The 18,871-nt window shown below is 35.8% G+C and overlaps 1 protein-coding gene across 1 annotated transcript in view; it reads right to left on the bottom strand.

The window, feature by feature from the left end:
- Nucleotides 1–18,871, bottom strand: part of GABRG1 (gamma-aminobutyric acid type A receptor subunit gamma1) — a 71,658-nt gene that overhangs the window by 39,756 nt on the left and 13,031 nt on the right. Inside the window, exon 2 of the mRNA XM_056111272.1 lies at nucleotides 10,919–11,067. Coding sequence (XP_055967247.1) covers nucleotides 10,919–11,067 — 149 coding nt within the window. The remainder of the gene's footprint in view (nucleotides 1–10,918; nucleotides 11,068–18,871) is intronic.

Here is an 18,871-nt window from a genome sequence, read left to right as displayed (position 1 = left end):
AATAAAAAACAAAATCTTAAATTCATTCTTAATTATGTATTACCAGTTTTATTGGCTCATAGTATGAATACTACATGGAAAAAATTATGTAAATATAGTCTTCTTGGAAATTGTGCAAATTTAACACTATGAATTGACTAAAATTTTTTTCAATTCGAGATTTTTGTTACATTTTAAAATATAACAAAATACAAAAATTCAATTCAAAGCAAAAAACTTAAAAGGAATTTTGATTCAAGCATCATTAAATCATTTTAAAAAATTGGTTATAGTCTAGAACATTTAACATTACTTATATTTGTTGTTGGGCTGGAGCAATAACACAGTTGTAGGCCGTTTGCCTTGTGTGCAGCCCGCCTGGCCTATCCAGGTTCAATTCCTCTGCCCCTCTCGAAGAGCCCGGAAAGCTACCGAGAATATCTCGCCCACACGGCAAAGACTGGCAAGCTACCTGTGACGTATTCGATATGCCAAACACAGTAACAATTGTCACAATGGAGACATTACTGGGCCCACTTGAGCAAATCTATGAACAACGGGAGGACAGTGACAGTGATTTTTGTTGTTGAAACAATATTAATTAACAAAAATACAGATGCTGAAATATTTTAGTGGTACCATGTTATGACATTCTGTCTACCATTGAAGTGTCAATATCACTCTCCTGTAGTTCACAAAATCTTTTCTTTTTAATTCCCCCATTCCCTAATTCATCACCTAAGTTCTTTTGTCAGACTCTAAGAATTTGTTCCCATTGAACAGTATATATATTCCCTTAATTTGTTTCTTTACTAAAAAAAAGTATTTTGAAATTAATTTTCCATTCACGGTCACGGTCCTCCCATTGTTCATCGATTTGCTCGAGCGGGCCCAGTAATGTCTCCATCATGAGACTTGTTGTTACTGTGTTTGGCATATTGAATACATCATGGGTAGCTTGCCAGGCTCTGCTGTGCGGGCGAGATACTCTCGGTAGCTTGCCGGGCTCTCTAAGAGGGACAGAGGAATCGAACTCGGGTCGGCCATGTTGGCCGCTTGTGAGGCAAATGCCATACTGCTGTGCTATCGCTCCAGCCCAATTTTCCATTAAATATGGAAATCTCAAATTTTCATTGCTTCAATAAAAGAAAGAGATAAAGATAAAAAAGAAATGTCACAACAATCTCTTCAACAATTAAGCCATACCCAATGTACAGTCTTGATGCACAGTTCAAATCCTACTACATAATGTGTAATTATCATGTTACTTTAGTATATGCATGATATATGTACATATATTATTTATCTGTGTATAAGTGATAATGTGATAATATCACAGTGATGTTTTATATGTATATGAGATGCACCTTATATATAACATCTTATATAAAACATATAACACATGTATATGTTTATGTTCTGATGTGAATGTTCATGTACTGATCTATAATAGTTTAATATTAAATTTATGAAATGGAATATAACTATTAAAAGAATAAAATACTGTGTGCCACTTATCGAATATTAATAGCAGTTTATATTTCAGGAGTAGATTTAACAGCTAGCAATATGGTGATTTCTGCTTTCCTGGAATTCATATTATTGAAAGACGGATAATAGTGATGTCTGATAAAATGAAAAGTCAGGATTTTTTTAATTGGTATAAGGTTAAATGTATAGTTTTTATTAAGTATAGCTATAATATTATTTAATAAAAAACGACAATTGAAGGAATCTTGGAGTAATTAAGAAAGTAATCAAGATTTTGGTGCTATTTTTGGAAAGAATAAACTTTAAGAATAGACTTTCCAAATTTCACTGGAAACAAAAAATTCATGAATATGACATTTAAGTGATTCTTATATGCATAATAATCATTCTAACTCATAGAGAAAGCCAACAAAGAAACAGAATTACTCAGCTATTTGGAATAGTCAGAAATATAAGTTACATTAGTGTAAAAAAAACAGAAAATCCCACATTTTGTTGGTGAAATTAAAATGGCACAACCCCACTGAAAATAAATTTATCAAAAGCTAACAAAATTACATATTTTGACACAAATTATACATTTTATATTTCTATAAATTCTATTTTAATAATATATGTATTACATATTTTGACAAGTTCTAGTAATTTTTTCCTAAAATTTTCCTTTAACAATATGAAAACTTATAAGCATTAGCACAGCACCCAGTTATCCATTGTAATTGTTCATATTTGTGAAGTATTATATACCCTGCATAGACGATTGCTTGCAAAATTATAATAGTCACATAGATCTTAATGTAAGGACTATAAAAAATGAATAAGGGAAATCTTAATGGATGTTTGAATGTAAAATAAAATCTATATAAGATTGTTTTCATGGTAAGATCGACTGCTAGGGGCTAAAGAGAGCAATCAAAGGGCCAATGCACACTGGCATGCAGGAGACCAGCACCACGCCTAGGCACTCAGGTAAAATCTCTCACACACTAAACCTAGAAGAAGCCCACGATCACTGATGGGTGTAACTCAAAATCTAATCAAAACACAACAGAAAAAATCTTAGAATAGTTTATGTACTAAAATCTGAAGATATGCTCAGAAAAGTATGGGGCAAGGGCTGGAGAGAGTACAATATGAAGAGAGATTGCCTTGAATGAAGTCAACCAAGTTCAATAGCAGGCATTCCATATGGTCTCCCACCCCCAAGCACCATCAGAAATTATTCCTGAGTACAGAGTACAGAGACAAGAGTAACCTCGGAGCACTGCTGAATGTAGCTCCTTCGAAAAAAAAGGTAAAGGTAAAGGCCCTCCCGTTGATCGTCGATTTGCTCGAGCGGGCCCAGTAACGTCTCCATTGGAGACTTTGTTGTTACTGTGTCTGGCATATCGGATATTCTCGGTAGCTTGCCGGGTTCTCCGAGAGGGGCGGAGGAATCGAACTCGGGTCGGCCATGTTGGCTGCGTGCAAGGCAGACGCCCTACCCGCTGTGCTATCGCTCCAGCCCAAGCACTATGGAATTTGAACACAAATAAAATAATAGATCAATATAAAAGGACATAAATGTCAAATTAAAGAATTTCTACTGTCAAGTTTTATGTTAAACTATAAAATAAACGATCATAGTTATGTATTTTGGGCTGGAGCGATAGCACAAAAGTAGGTGTTTGCCTTGCACGTGGCAAGCCTGGAGGACCCAGGATTGATTCCTCCACCCCTCTCGGAAAGCCTGGCAAGCTACTGAGAGCATCTCTTCGCATGGCAAAGCCTGGCAAGCTCCCCATGGCGTATTTGATATGCCAAACACAGTAACAACAAGTTTCACAATGGAGACGTTACTGGGCCCACTTGAGCAAATCGATGAACAACTGGAAGACAGTGCTACAGTGCAGTGCTACAGTTATGTATTTTAAATCATAAAGTAAAATCTGAATCTTTATATTATATATCATCTAGCATAGTATATATGTATACTATATATTATATATCACCTAACATATAAAGGTAAACATATATAACATAGTATTAGCATAGCGGGTAGGGCGTTTGCCTTGCACGCGGCTGACGTGGCCCACCCGAGTTTGATTCCTCCACCCCTCTTGGAGAGCCCGGCAAGCTACCAAGAATATCTCGCCCGCACAGCAAAGCCTGGCAAGCTACCCATGGTGTATTCTATATGCCAAAAACAGAAACAATAAGTGTCAAAATGGAGATGTTATTAGTGCCTATTTGAGCAAATTGATGAACAATGGGATCACAGTGTCACAGTGCTATAAATATATATATATTTATATATTTATACATAGTATAAAATATAGATGTTTATATTTTCTTGTAAATCAACATAAACTCTCCAAGAGGGATGGAGAAATCGAACCCAGGTTGGCTGCATGCAAAGCAAATGCCCTACCTGCTGTGCTATTACTCCAGTCCATTTATACATAGTATAAATATTTATGATTATAAATTTAAGGCAAAGGGTCACACACAATACCAATGAAATTTATTTCAAGTAAAAACAGCAAAAATTTCTGAAATTTGTATGAAAGCACAAAATATGAATAGCCAAAGCAATGCTGAAAAACAGAGCAAATGGCACCACAATCATGGACATCAAACTAATCAAATTATAGTACAAAGTGCTAGTAATTAAAACAGTATGTTTTTGAAACTAAATGAGGCATGCATAGCGTTAGAAGAAAGTAGATTCTAAATATAAAGAGACACAATAACAATAATCTCTCTCAATGTCAACGGTCTAAATTCACCAATTAAGAGATACAGAGTGGCAAAATGGATTCAGAGACAGAAACCAACATTCTGCTGCCTACAAGAAACCCATCTCAACAGCCAGAGCAAACCCAGACTCAGAGTCAAAGGATGGAAAACAATCCTCCAAGCAAACAGCTCCCTCAAAAGAGCTGGGGTAGCCATACTAGTATCCGACAGCATTAATTTCACGTTAAAAAGTTTAGAAGGGACAGCAAAGGCCATTTTCTCTTCATCAAGGGATATGTACAACAGGAAGAAATCACACTCTTAAATGTATACGCACCTAATGCGGGAACAGCTAAATATTTAAAAAAAACTGCTAACAGATTTTAAGGAGGACATTGCTAGCAACACAATAGTAGCTGGAGATTTCAACATCACCTTATCTCCTCTGGAGAGATCAACAAGAACAAAACTCAGCGAGGAAACATTGGCTGTGAAAGAAGAAACAGAAGAGAAAGTGCTTATAGACCTATACAGGGATTACACCCGAAAAAGAAAGAATACACATTCTTCTCCAGTGCGCACGGAACATTTTCCAAAATAGACTATGTCCTAGGCTACAAAACATACCTCAACAGAATCAGGAAGATAGAAATAGTATCAACAATCTTTTCAGACCATGATACACTAAGAATAAAAGTGAATCACACACAGACACGAAGAACCAAATCAAACACCTGGAAATTAAACAACTCAATGCTGAACAACAAGTGGATCAGGAAGGAAATCAAAGACGAAATCAAAAGATACTTGGAAACTAATGAGAATAAGACACGAGCTACAAGAACTTATGGGATGCAGTGAAAGCTGTTTTAAGGGGAAAATTTATAACTCTGAAAGCATATCTCAGAACAGAAGAAAGGATGCACATAAACAACTTGACTTCACAGCTCAAGATCTTAGAAAAGGATCAACAGAAAGAGCCCAAATTGAGCAGAAGGAAAGAGATCATGAAACTTAGAGCAGAAATCAATGACATGGAAACCAAGGAAACAATCCGATAAATCGATGAAACCAAGAGCTGGTTCTTCAAGATAATAAATAAGATAGATAAACCACTAGCAACACTCACAAAAAAGAGAGAGAGAGAGAACCCTAATAAATCGAATTAGATATAAGAATGGGGATATCAGTACAGAAACCAAAGAAATTCAAATGATCATCAGAGACTACTTTGAAAGTCTGTATGCCACGAAACAAGAAAAACTAGAAGAAATGGATAAATTCCTGGATTCCTATTATCCCCGAAAGCTGAATCAAGAAGATATAAAGTACCTGAATAGACCTATTCACATCAAGGAAATTGAAACTTTAATCGAAAGTCTTCCCCAAAACAAAAGCCCAGATCGAGATGGATTCACTAGCGAATTTTTCCAAACATTTAAAGAGGACCTATTGCCAGTTCTTCTCAAGCTTTTCCAGGAAATTGAAAAAACAGAAACTCTCCCAAACAGTTTCTATGAAGCCCATATCTCTCTAATACCAAAAGGACGTACTTGATATGCCAAACACAGTAACAACAAGTCTCATGATGGAGACGTTACTGGGCCTGCTCGAGCAAATAGATGAACAACGGGACTGTGATCATAACCAAAAGGAAACAAAGACACCACAAGAAAAGAAAACTACAGGCCAATATCCCTGATGAACACGGATGCAAAGATTCTGAACAAAATACTAGCAAATAGAATTTAACAACTCATCAAAAAGATCTGGATTTTATAGTCTCTGAGTCTTGGCCGCTGATGGGATTACACGGACTATAGAGACTATAAAATCCAGATCCCGGAACCGCGCGGCCGCATTCGTGGCTGCGCGACATCTTATTATCTCATTCATACTTTGGACAAACTTGCAGGCTATCGAATGTAGCCTGCCCACAGGGCAGAGTCTGGCAAACTCCCCGTGGCCTACCAAATATGCCAAATACCAGTAACAATGATGGGTCTCATTCTCCTAAAGAGCCGTGAATATAATCTCAGGCTAGGATGAAAGAGACGTTACTGGGGCCTGCTCGAGGCAATCGACGATTAACAGGATGATGAAATGAAATGAAATGAAATCAAAAAGATCATACACCATGACCAAGTGGGATACATCCTGGGGAAGCAGGATGGTTCTACATTCAGAAATCAATCAACATAATCCATCATAACAATAAAAGATAAAAACCAAATGATCATATCAATAGATGCAGAGAAAGAAATTGACAAGATCCAGCACCCATTTATGATGAAAACCCTCTCTAAAATGGGGATAGAGGGGTTTTTCCTCAATACAGTAAAGCCATGTACCACAAGCCTACAGCAAACATCATCCTCAATGGGGAAAATCTGAGAGCCTTTCCCCTAAGATCAGGGAAGAGACAAGGAGGCCAACTCTCTCCACTACTGTTCAATATAGCACTGGAAGTACTTGCAATAGCAATTAGGCAAGAAAAAGATATTAAGGGCATTCAGGTAGGGAAGAAAGAAATCAAACTCTCACTATTCACAGATGGTATGATACTATACCTAGAGAACCCTAAAACCTCTACCAAGAAACTCCTAGAAACAATAGACCTGCATAGTGAAGTGGCAGGCTATAAAATCAATACCCAAAAATCCATGGTTTTCCTATACGCAAATAGTGAAAGAGAAGAAAGTGACATGAAGAAAACAATCCCATTCACAATTGTGCCCCAGAAAATAAAGTACCTAGGAATCACCTTAACTAAGGAAGTAAAGGACCTGTACAAAGAAAACTACGAAACGCTACTTCAGGAAATAAAAGAGGATACGAGGAAATGTAAAAATATCCCCTGTTCATGGATTGGGAGAATTAACATTGTATAAATGGCAATACTTCCCAAAGCACTGTACAAATTCAATGTGATCCCTATTAGGATACCCATGACACTCTTCAAAGAAGTGAAGCAAACACTCATGAAATTCATATGGAACAATAAGCCCCCACAAATAGCTAAAGCAATTCTTGGAAAAAGAAAATGGGAGGAATCAACCTCCCTAACTTCAAACTCTACTACAAGGCAATAATAATTAAAACAGCATGGTACTGGAACAAAGCAGAGCTGTAGACCAATGGAACAGGGTTGAATATATTGACATCTCCCCCCAAGCATATGAGCATCTAATATTCAATAAGGGGGCAAGAAAAGTGAAGTGGAGCAGGGAAAGCCTCTTTAACAAATTGTGCTGTAAAAACTGGACAGCTACATGCAAAAAATGGGCTCAGATCTCTGTCTAACTCCATGTACAAAAGTAAGATCTAAGTGGATTAAAGACCTCAACATCAGACCGGAATCCATAAGGTACATTGAGAAAAAAGTTGGCAAAACCCTCCATGATATTGAAGCTAATGGTATCTTCAAAGATGTCACACCACTGGCCAAACAAGTGAAAACAGAAATAGACAAATGGGACTATCTTAAACTAAGAAGCTTCTGCACCTCCAAAGAAACAGTGACCAAAATTCAAAGACAGTCTACAGAATTGGAAAGAATATTCACCAAATACACATCCGACAATGGGTTGATATCAAGGATATCCAAGGTACTAGTTCAATTCCACAAGAAGAAACCACCCAACCCCATCAAAAAATGGGACGAGAAAATGAACAGAAATTTTCACAAAGAAGAAATCCGAATGGCAAAAAGGCACATGAGAAAATGCTCTACATCATTAATCATCAGGGAAATGCAGATCAAAACAACAATGAGATATCATTTCACACCACAGAGACTGGACTACTTCCAAAAGAACAAAAGTAACCGGTGCTGGTGCGGATATGGCGAAAAAGGGACCCTCCTTCACTGCTAGTGGGAATGCCGACTGGTCCAACCCTTTTGGAAAACAGCATGGACGATTCTCAAAAAATTAGAATTTGATCTCCCATTTGACCCAGCAATACCACTCCTGGGAATATATCCCAAGAGGCAAAAAAGTATAGTCGAAGTGACATCTGCAATTGTTTATTCAATGCAGCACTCTTTACGATAGCCAGAATCTGGAAAAAACCTGAGTGCCCAAGAACAGATGACTGGTTAAAGAAACTCTGGTACATTTACACAATGGAGTACTATTTAGCTTTTAGAAAAGATGAAGTCATGAAATTTACATACAAGTGGTACTACATGGAAAGTATCATGTTAAGTGAAATGAGTCAGAAAGAAAGGGATAGACACAGAAAGATTGCATTCATCTGGGGAACATAAAGCAACAAAATGGGAGACTAACACCCAGGAGTGGCGGAGATTAGTACCAAGAATTTTGCTCCATGACTTGAAGGCCAGCCACATGTGCTAGGGGAAAAGGAAGCTCAGATAGAGAAGGGAGCACCAAATAAAGGGTTTTGGGAGGATCCTCCCAGGATGGGAGAAGCACGCTGAAAGTAGACTATAGACCAAACATGACTGCCACTCAATGCCTCTCTTGCAAACCACAAGACCCGAAAGGAGAGAGAGAGAACAAAAGGGAATGCCCTGCCACAGAGTCAGGGTGCGATGGGGGAACGGGGGGTGGGAGGGATGCTGGGACCCGTGGTGGTAGAGGATGGATACTGGTTGAGGGATAGGTACTTGACCATTGTATAACTGTAACTCAAGCACAAAAATTTGTAAGTCTATAACTGTGCCTCATGGTGTTTCACTAATAAAATAAATAAATAAATATAAAGAGACAGACTCATATCTATCTATCATCTATCTATCTATCTATATATATATAAAGAGAGAGAGAGAGAGAGAGAGAGAGAGAAAGAGATAGCGCTGTAGCACTGTCCTCACATTGTTCATTGATATGCTAGAATGGGCCCAGTAACGACTCCATTGTGAAACTTGTTGTTACTGTGTTTGGCATATCGAATACATGACGGGTAGCCTGCCAGGCTTTGCAGTGTGGACTCTCTCTCTCTCTCTCTCTCTATATATATATATATATATATATATATATCAGGTAAGCTACCCGTGACATATTTGATATGCCAAAAACAGTAACAGTAACAACAAATCTCGCAATTTATTGTGAGATATTACTGGCTCCCGCTTGAGCAAAATTGATGAACAATGGGAGGACAGTGCTACAGACAGTGCTACATATACATATATATATGTGTATATATATATATATACACATATACTTATATATTACAACAAAAGGGCTAAGACCATATCTTAGAGAAAAGAAAACTTTAAATATCATGAAAACTGGATAACGTGAAATAGAATAAAATTAGGTCTCTATAGAAATACCATGAAGACTTTAAAGGTACATTAAAAATCTTAAAATAAATCCTTTGTTATATCAAAGATAACATAGTCAAAACACTTTGTTATAACAGCTTCAATGTTACCTTGGTGACTCAACTCCATCCACAAGAAAAACAAAAGTGAATATAAGAAAATGTGATCACGTCAAACTAAAAAATAACTTTGCTTTGAAATAAACTATTACTAAACAAAAAAACAGCCTACCAAGTGACAGAAAATACTCATATATCATGCATCTGACAAAGAATAGCTATTTTTTGTTACTTCGTGAATTGGTACTTACTGATTTACTGGCACCTTCTACTTGTGAGCATTTTTAAACATTTTTATATACTTTATACATTTTCATCAGGTTCACGCATAAATGGAAATATATTTTATAAAAGGGGGAAGGTGTTAATCACTAGTTAAAACTTGTCCCAAGGATCAAACTACTTGATTCAGAACCAAAAAACCTTTTTCAGTACATGCAGGTCCAACATTTTATATCCTTAATGGGACTGGCTGACTTCAACAAGGCTACAAGAGGTATAATGTTATGAGGAGCTTTTCTGGAAAAAAAGAAGACAACTAAATTTATATGAAAAAAAAATTAGTGAATCTTCTACAGTACTTGCGGTATCATTTTTGGTTTCTGAAGAAGAGTATGTTTTTATTACTTTCTGAATCATCTTGGTTCCAGATTGGGGAAACTTAGTATTGGTTCTTCTAATATAAATAAATAGTACCATAGATATCCCCATGTCTACTGTCTTATTTCTCTCCCTTTCTTATCAGTGAGACAGGCTGAACCTCTTCCACTCTACTTCATTTTAACTTGAAATAGTCATATACTGTAATATAAAGACCACTACTGTATTTGAAGTTAACACCACAAGCCACATCATAAAATTTCTACTTGATTTTGTAGTGAGAACATTTAAAATATACTCTTTAAGAAACTTTGAGGTATAAATTATAAGACTGTTAACTATAATCACAAATTTTAAGACATCCCAAGATGTTTTTGGAAATAGAAATACCAGTCTGCCTAGCAATCTCACTTCTAGGTACATAAGAAAGAAAACAGAAACTGGATAATATTCTATAAAATTTCAAGTTTGTCAAACAAACCAAATCTGAGAAACTAACCATATTGGCATTCAACAAAGAAATATGAACATAGCATGCATTATTTTTGTTAAGTTTCTGAGCCAGAAGAAATGTAATCAAAGTACTGCCAAAATAAAAAGTGGTATTCTAATTATTTAATAGTTCTATTTCAATATTAATTTTTATCACTAAAGTCAACAATACTATCAACTAATAACTATCAAATCCATCATGCAATAATAGATCTATAATTTAAAACTTATCCCCAAAGACAGTTTTCGTGTTCACAAAAATCTCAGAATGATTTAAACATACCTCCTATATCTGGGCGAAGTTTATTATCATAGCCTTGAAGCAGTGAGTTGAGAATTTGTGTTATATCTCCTTCATGAATTTTAGGTGCTAAGACCCAAGTTTTGTTCACTGTTAAATCCTCATCATCTTCATCATCTGTTTTATCAACACTAAATAATAAAAACAAAACGATTATAAAGTGGCTAAAATATTTGTGCTTATTCTTGTATTACAGTTCCTGTACAGAAAAGATTTAAATAATAATAAGATTTGATCCTGAATAAATGTTTGGGGGGAAAAAAAAGAAACAAATACTGAAAACATCTCTGTTTATTTTTTATAAGTCAGAAGAACCCAGATATTTTAAGAACTCTATATAACATTATCTTATATATATAACATTATATATAACATCATCTTATATATAATGCACTTGGTTGCCTTTTATTCCGTAAACAAGAAGTCACTAAGGGACTAACTAGTGCACAATACATGTTTATTACAAAAACAGAATGAAAATCTGACTCTGCAACTAATGCTTCCTACTACATTCCTATTATAAGTATACGAATGTTCCTACTCATCACTTGTGGTAGAAACTGAAGCAATAGAGTTATTCCCCTACAACTCATCAAAAGCAAAACCAATTTTGTTCTTTAGGACTCATAAACAAGCTCATTTTCTTTTGAACATAATCCTCCTCAAGTCAAAAACCTATAATTAAACTAGTAAATAATACACTTCAAATGAAAAGTGGACAAAGACTAAACACTTATGAGGCAGTCAAGTCAAGACATTCTCTAATCATTATATATATTTTAGAGACGACATCCCTTGAGTCATAATATGAAATGTCTTAATATCTTGAGTTGATATTTCTACACTGTTTATTCAGATATATTTTATCTTTAGTCCTTAAAATCTTAGCTAATGCAGTTCCTATGTTTATTCTCATTATTTTTCCAGTTTTCTTGAGATATAAATTATATACTATATAACTTTAAACATACAGCATAGCTAATATCTCTATACATAGCAAGATGATTAGCCCTGTAGGTTTAAACTGGATTCATCCTCCCTATCTATCACTTTTTGCATGTTTTGTTTGGGGGGCCATACTTGGCAGTGAACAATGTTTACTCCTCGCTCTGTACTCAAGGGATAACATCATTTACTTGGGGACCATATGTGGTTCTGGGGATCAGACTAGTGTAAGCCACATACACAAGTGCATTTCCCCTTACTAATTCCCTGGCCCCATAATCATATTTATACTTAATGTGGATATAATACAGGGCTGGAGCGACAGCACAGGTAGGGCATTTGCTCTGCACACGGCCCACCGAGTTCGGTTCCTCCATCCCTCTGAGAGAGCCCTGCAAACTACCAAAAGTATCCCACCCGCACGGCAGAGCCTGGCAAGCTCCCCGTGGCATATTCGATATGCCATAAACAGTGACAAGTCCCACAATGGATACGTTACTGGTGCCCGCTCGAGCAAATCGATGAACAGTGGTAGGGCAGTGTTACAGTGCTACAGATGTCATATATGAATACTTTAATGTATTTTTCCTTTATAGTATATTCACAATAATCCTAATAATATTTAGCATAAGGAAAAAGTGCAATATTATTCTATTTCTCCCCTTTCTCCTTTCAGAGACATATACTTTTTATTCCATTAACATTTAATTTGTTTATGTTACCCAACATGTGCCTTTTTACAACATTGCATTATCTGTCCTCTGTATTCCAATGTAGTCCTGTGATTTGCATTCACTAATGGAATATATGTGACAGGTATCACTACTGAGAATAAAATTCAATTTCATTAAATAGATCATCATATCTCCTTGCCATTGTTTTCAGATCAGTCATTCTCATGCAAAGGCTTCTTGATTCCCAAAGTGTAGACGTTGACAGAGCCATAATTTTTCTGCAGTGACAATGTAACCTGAGCAAGAAATAAACTACTAATGTGGTTAAGTCAAGTGTATAGGAGAAGATTTATCCCAAAATCTCAATTTAATATACATATAACTTATTCCTTTGCAAAATACTGGGGTACATTTAGTTAACAGGTTTTAATGAGTGCTCATTTAGATTGTTTTGTCGTATGTGACTTCAATGCGTTCAAGGCATTTGCTTTGCACGTGACTGACTCGGCTGACCCAGGTTCAAGGCCTCCACCCCAATCGGAGAGCCTGGCAAGCTACCACAAGTATCTCACCCACACGGCAAAGCCTGGCAAGCTACTCGTGACATATTCAATATGCCAAACACAGTAACAAGTCTCACAATGGAGATGTTACTGGGCCCACTCGAGCAAATCGATGAACAACGGGAGGACAGTGACAGTGAAGGAATCTGCCTATCTAATGAAAAATAGTTTCTAGTATGTGTTCAACTTTAATGCTTTAATTTATTTATAAGAAAAACACTAAGTACTCCAACTGTGTTGTTTTGAAAATATAATACCTAATATAACTGCATTCTCAATCAAATACTATTTTCTGATAAAGGAGAAAGCTGTTAAAACAGGTGATTTTAAAAACCTCTCACACATAATTACACTATGATAGCATTATTTATAATAGTACTTTTTTGGGAGGAGGGCACTGAGCAGTACTTCCTGGCGATGTGCTCAGGGATCACTCATGGCAGGGCCCTGGGAACCTTATGTTGTGCTGGGATCAAACACAAGTCAGACACATGAAAGCAAACACCCTACCCACTGTATTATCACTCTCACCCAAAATGTTTATTACAAATAAGTAAATGAATACATGTTTTAGAAAATGTAATAGCTACAATTTTAAAAGCCATGTGCTATTTAGGAATATCATTAGCCAATTCCTGAATATGTCAAGTTGCAGTCTTATTAAAAAATGATAAGTTAGCATATGTCTTCCTCTATGAACATTATCATATAAACTCTTTGCTATAGTTATTTACTAGGGCGTTTGCCTTGCCCACAGCCATCCCGGCTGAGCCGGGTTTGATTCTTCCATTCCTCTTGGAGAGCTCAGCAAGCTACTGAGAGTATCTCACCCCCATGGCAAAGCCTGGCAAGCTCCCCATGATGTACTCTATATGTCAAACACAGTAACAAGTCTCATGATGAAGATGTTACTGGGCCCACTCATGCAAATCGATGAACAATGGGAGGAAAGTGACAGTGACATATATATATATATGCATATATATATACATACAAATGAAATACCTAGTCACACATAATTGTACAGTCTATGAAAATGTTAATTTTTATAATTTAATGTTAGATGAAAAATAAATTTGTTGACAAATTACATGTGTAAATTTCTAAATATTTAATATTAAAGTAGTATAATGAATATATAAAATATTCTACATAAGAGGAGTTATAGAAAATTTTTACTTTTGTATATGAATTGATAAAATAATTACGTAGAATAATTTTAAAATATCTTTGTATAATTTTATAATATACTACCAAACATAAACATTGGCCTAAAAATTACTGTCATTAATAATAATTAAAATACTATTATATAGAACTTTTGTAGAGAGAAGCAGTATTTTGTCCTCGGGAAAATTATTAGCACAGCTTTGAAAATTTTTCATTCTTTCTCTTGATGTGTGGAACATAGTTGATGGTCTAGTTTTCAACTCTGATCCAGCAATGTAACTGGCCCAGACCTGGCTTTCCCTGGCTGCTTTCAGGAAAATCTGAACACAGTGGACATAATTCTGCAGAACCATTTAGGACCTTTGAAAAGTAGTTTGTGCAAGAAAATTTTCATTAGCCTAGACCAAGCTGGCTTAGATATGTCAGCAATCTGAGACTCTTGATTCAAACTTCCCCCTGTCCTCCATACTTTCAAAGGTGTCAAACTTGCAGCACAGTTGGAAATATTTCTGTTTACTTCTCTTTCCTCCCATTTCTTTTTCACAGATGTTTCTTTTTAAAATCTCATATAATTCAACCAGAGAGATAGTTCGAGGGTTATGGTGATTGCTCTGCACATGACCAATCCCAGTTTGAATTTCCAATATTGCATATGGTTCTACATAACCACTGGGATCTCTGAATACAGAACTAGGAGTAGTTCTGAGATCTACTGGGACCTGATTCCAACCTCACTAAAAACCTCTTGCAATTCTCATTCTCTATGGATATCTGATTTTCAGTCTTCTGCTTATCACTATTTAATTAATCCCTGTAACTAATGAAGAAAGTCACATAATCACATTTCAGGGTTGGTTTGATTTTATGTCTGACTATGGGAAATTATCTGAATCATTTTAACAAATAAATTTAGGTAAATAATACAGTATCATATTTAGAGAAGCACTTCAATGAGTAGATTTCTTAAAATAAAAGTGAAAGTTTTGAATTAATGTTAATTACATGATAAGTTAAATATGAGGTTTGCTTGGCCATTTAGTCATGAAAATAATGCATCTTTCTACTTTTAGAGAAATGATAAATGGCTATAGAATATCAGTTCATATAAATTGCTTTACAAACATAGGGTAAACAAATATATACTGAGGTTTTTCTAGGTTGGCATTTATTTATACAAGTTGCCCTAGAATAATTACAAACTTTTTTCACTCATAAATGGCCTAGTTTGGATGATAAATTACAGAGTCGCCGGGATATAGTTCATATAAAGGTGACTGCAAGTGTCCTGCTTCTGACATCTGGGGAAGACTCTTCCATTAATCTCTTCAGAAGTTCAAATAGAACACTAAAACCAGTTCTCATGTTGTTCATGACTAATTACTATTTAATTATAAACATAATATATATTCTCTTAGTTCTTGGTTTTGGACATATTCCTGGCTCCGTTCAGGAATTACCCCTGGCAGTGTTCATGGAACCGTATGTGGTACCAGGGATAAACCCCATTTAGCTGAATGCAAGGCAAGCACCCTGCCTACTCTACTATCACTCCAGCCCCCAATTGTAAACGTTATATATATATTTCTAGAACATTATAGCTAAGTAACACGTTCCAGGAAAGGAATATAAGTATTCTCATGTTTCTCAGAAGATACTTTGATATTCTGAGAAATTCTGAGATATTCTGGGGAAATAAACTGAGAAGTCTATTTTGCAAACAAATTGGTATGAAAGGAAAATCAGTAAAAGATTAAGAGAAAGGGTATACATTTAAGGATCAGAGCAATTGTGCAGCAGGTAGGGTACATGCCTCTATGTGGCTAACCAGGTTTTATCCCCACTACTCTATATGTGCACCCCCCCCAACTCTGCCAATGAGTGTTTCCTGAGCAGAGAGACAGGAATAAAATCAGATATGCACCCCCACCCGCCCACCCTCCAAAACACCCAGAAGTTATGCATTTAAACGTTAGAAGTGTTTGTGACAGTCCATTCAATGACTATTTTATAAGTAGAGAATATGACATTTCTCACTCAATTCACATGGAGAAGAATGCTTTACTGATTTCAGAATGCAAAAGGATCTAAGGCCACAATTAGATAAGTGTTGAAGAGTGCTCTGATATTTCCAGTTTGTCCAATGCTTAACTCTACCAGGAAATTGGTCATACTACATTTCAATTAACTTATTTATCTGTGAACCTTTATATCTACTTGAGGGCAAGGATTAAGTTTTTTAATGTAACCTCACTGGCATCTAGTCCAAACTCTGACACTATCAATATCCAATTAAATTATTCACTTTTTTATTGAACAACAATAACAACAAAAAGAAGTCAGGGCTCATTTTGATAACTTCAGGTAAAAATGACAAAATCAAAGTTAAACTCTAATTATTACTATATGCTATAATAAAAGATATAAATATGTAGCAAACCTAATATAAAATTAGTTTTTTTTAATAAAACATAATGCTAATTGTCAGGAGGAGTTCTGGTGACCCACCCAATGAACTATGTGGCTCTATTGGCTGCTATTGCCCAGAGTAATTCCTGGACCAACTGACTACTGCTTTGGAGAAAACTTCCATGCAAGCTGTGCTATTTGATATGAATGCTAAATCCATCATAAATAAACATAGAAAAAAGATGTTTTCCTTTCACAGTAACAGCACTGCCTTTATGTTGATTAAGAAAAATATTATAGGAAAGGAATTAGTTTCATATGAAGCAACTCTTAAACTAAAGAATATAAACAAATAACAAAGGCAATAGTTTGATTATAAAATAACACTGGTAATGTATTACTCCAAAATTAGTTTATTATTTAATGTGGTTTTAATGAGAATTCCATTGTTAACATTCAACAGACTAAAATGGTGATAGGTAAAGCATAAGATACAAAGAGAATTTCTAAGATATAATTGAAAAAGAGAATGGTTAGATGATCTTTGTATTGCCAGAATAAAAAGAAAACAAGATTACTGTGACCAAAACCATTTTATATTGATTCAGAAATTAATCAGTGAAGGACAAGTGAACCATTCAAAATAATATCTGGAGTATAAAGAAATTTAGTATCTGGTAAACATCACTAGCTAGCTTAGCAGATGATTCAGTAAATCATATTAAAATGCTTTTTAATTTATTAAACAATAGATTACAGTTATATATGTAGCAAATTATGACTACATAGATATTACATATGAATTAGAAAATATGATAAAATAGAAAACTATTAAAGATCCTGAAAACCTTTTATAGCCTTTGGGATAAAAAGATCTTTCCAGAAACCTATAAGCAAATCAAGAATAAATAGAAAGACCAAAATGGAGGGCGCAGAGTAGGCTGAAGAGCTGGAGATAGAATACAGGGAGTTGGGTTTTTGCCTTGTAAGAGCCTGACCCTATTAGGAGTCAGGCGTGATCCCTAAGCTCAAAGCCAGGGGTAAGCCCTGAGCATAGGTCTGTGTGACACCAAAGCAAAAAGAAAGAGGAGAAAAAGAAAGTAAGAGGAGGGGAAGGAAAAGTAGGGGATGGAAAGAAATGGCTACCCTAAAGACTAAATTAAAAAGAAAAAAAACTATGAAGTTGATCATTTTTAAAGAGTTTTACAGTATAACTGTTACATAAGTATTTAGAAAAGGGGCTGTATATGCAACTCAGAGGTAGATCATTGCATTTATGCGGTCTTAAGACTCAGTTCCCTACATCACAACCCCCCACCCCCAACACACACACATACACACCCATAAAGTCTAAAAAAAAAAGTGTCAATAAATAAATAAAATTAACCAAACTTCACTTGTAACCAAGCAAGTTAAATTTAAAATTTAACAAATTATAATTTCATTGTATTGACAATAAAAATTTATAATTATTTGTCAATAATATTCATTTATAAATAATATACAAATTTACTGTGTCTGGCATATCGAATACTCTCGGTAGCTTGCCGGGCTCTCCGAGAGGGGCGGAGGAATCGAACTCTGGTCGGCCATGTTGGCCGCGTGTAAGGCGAACGCCCTACCCGCTGTGCTATCGCTCCAGCCCTACAAATTTAATCAATACAATCCTGATGGCAAAACAGAAGTGTCATTTAAAAATTTTTAATTTTTATTTACATTAAGATTGTTTTTGATTACTAATTGATTGTGATTTACATTTTTTTATAGTTGAATTTCAGGAGTACAATCCTCCAACACAGAACCCACTATCAGTGTTGACTTGTCTCTCTCTACCAGTGTCCTCAACATTCCTCCTACCACCCAGTGTACTTCCCTGACAGCCACACTGTTGTAGGTTGATTGTTGGAGACTCGTGATTGCAGAATATCATTGTCTCTGTGGTTGATACGCAAATGCCACAACTTTCCATAACCAGATATATCTTTTTTTTTTTGCTTTTTGGGTCACACCCAGCGATACTCAGGGGTTACTCCTGGCTCATGCACTCAGGAATTGCTCCTGGCAGTGCTCAGGGGACCATATGGGATGCTGGGAATCGAACCTCTGTTGGCCATGTTGGCTGCATGCAAAGCAAACGCCCTACCCGCTGTGCTATCACTCCGGCCCCCTATATCATT

Source organism: Sorex fumeus, unplaced genomic scaffold, assembly GCF_029834395.1.
Source record: "Sorex fumeus unplaced genomic scaffold, SorFum_2.1 ptg000013l, whole genome shotgun sequence".
Classification (NCBI taxonomy): Eukaryota; Metazoa; Chordata; class Mammalia; order Eulipotyphla; family Soricidae; genus Sorex; species Sorex fumeus.
This window is presented reverse-complemented; position numbering and strand designations above follow the sequence as displayed.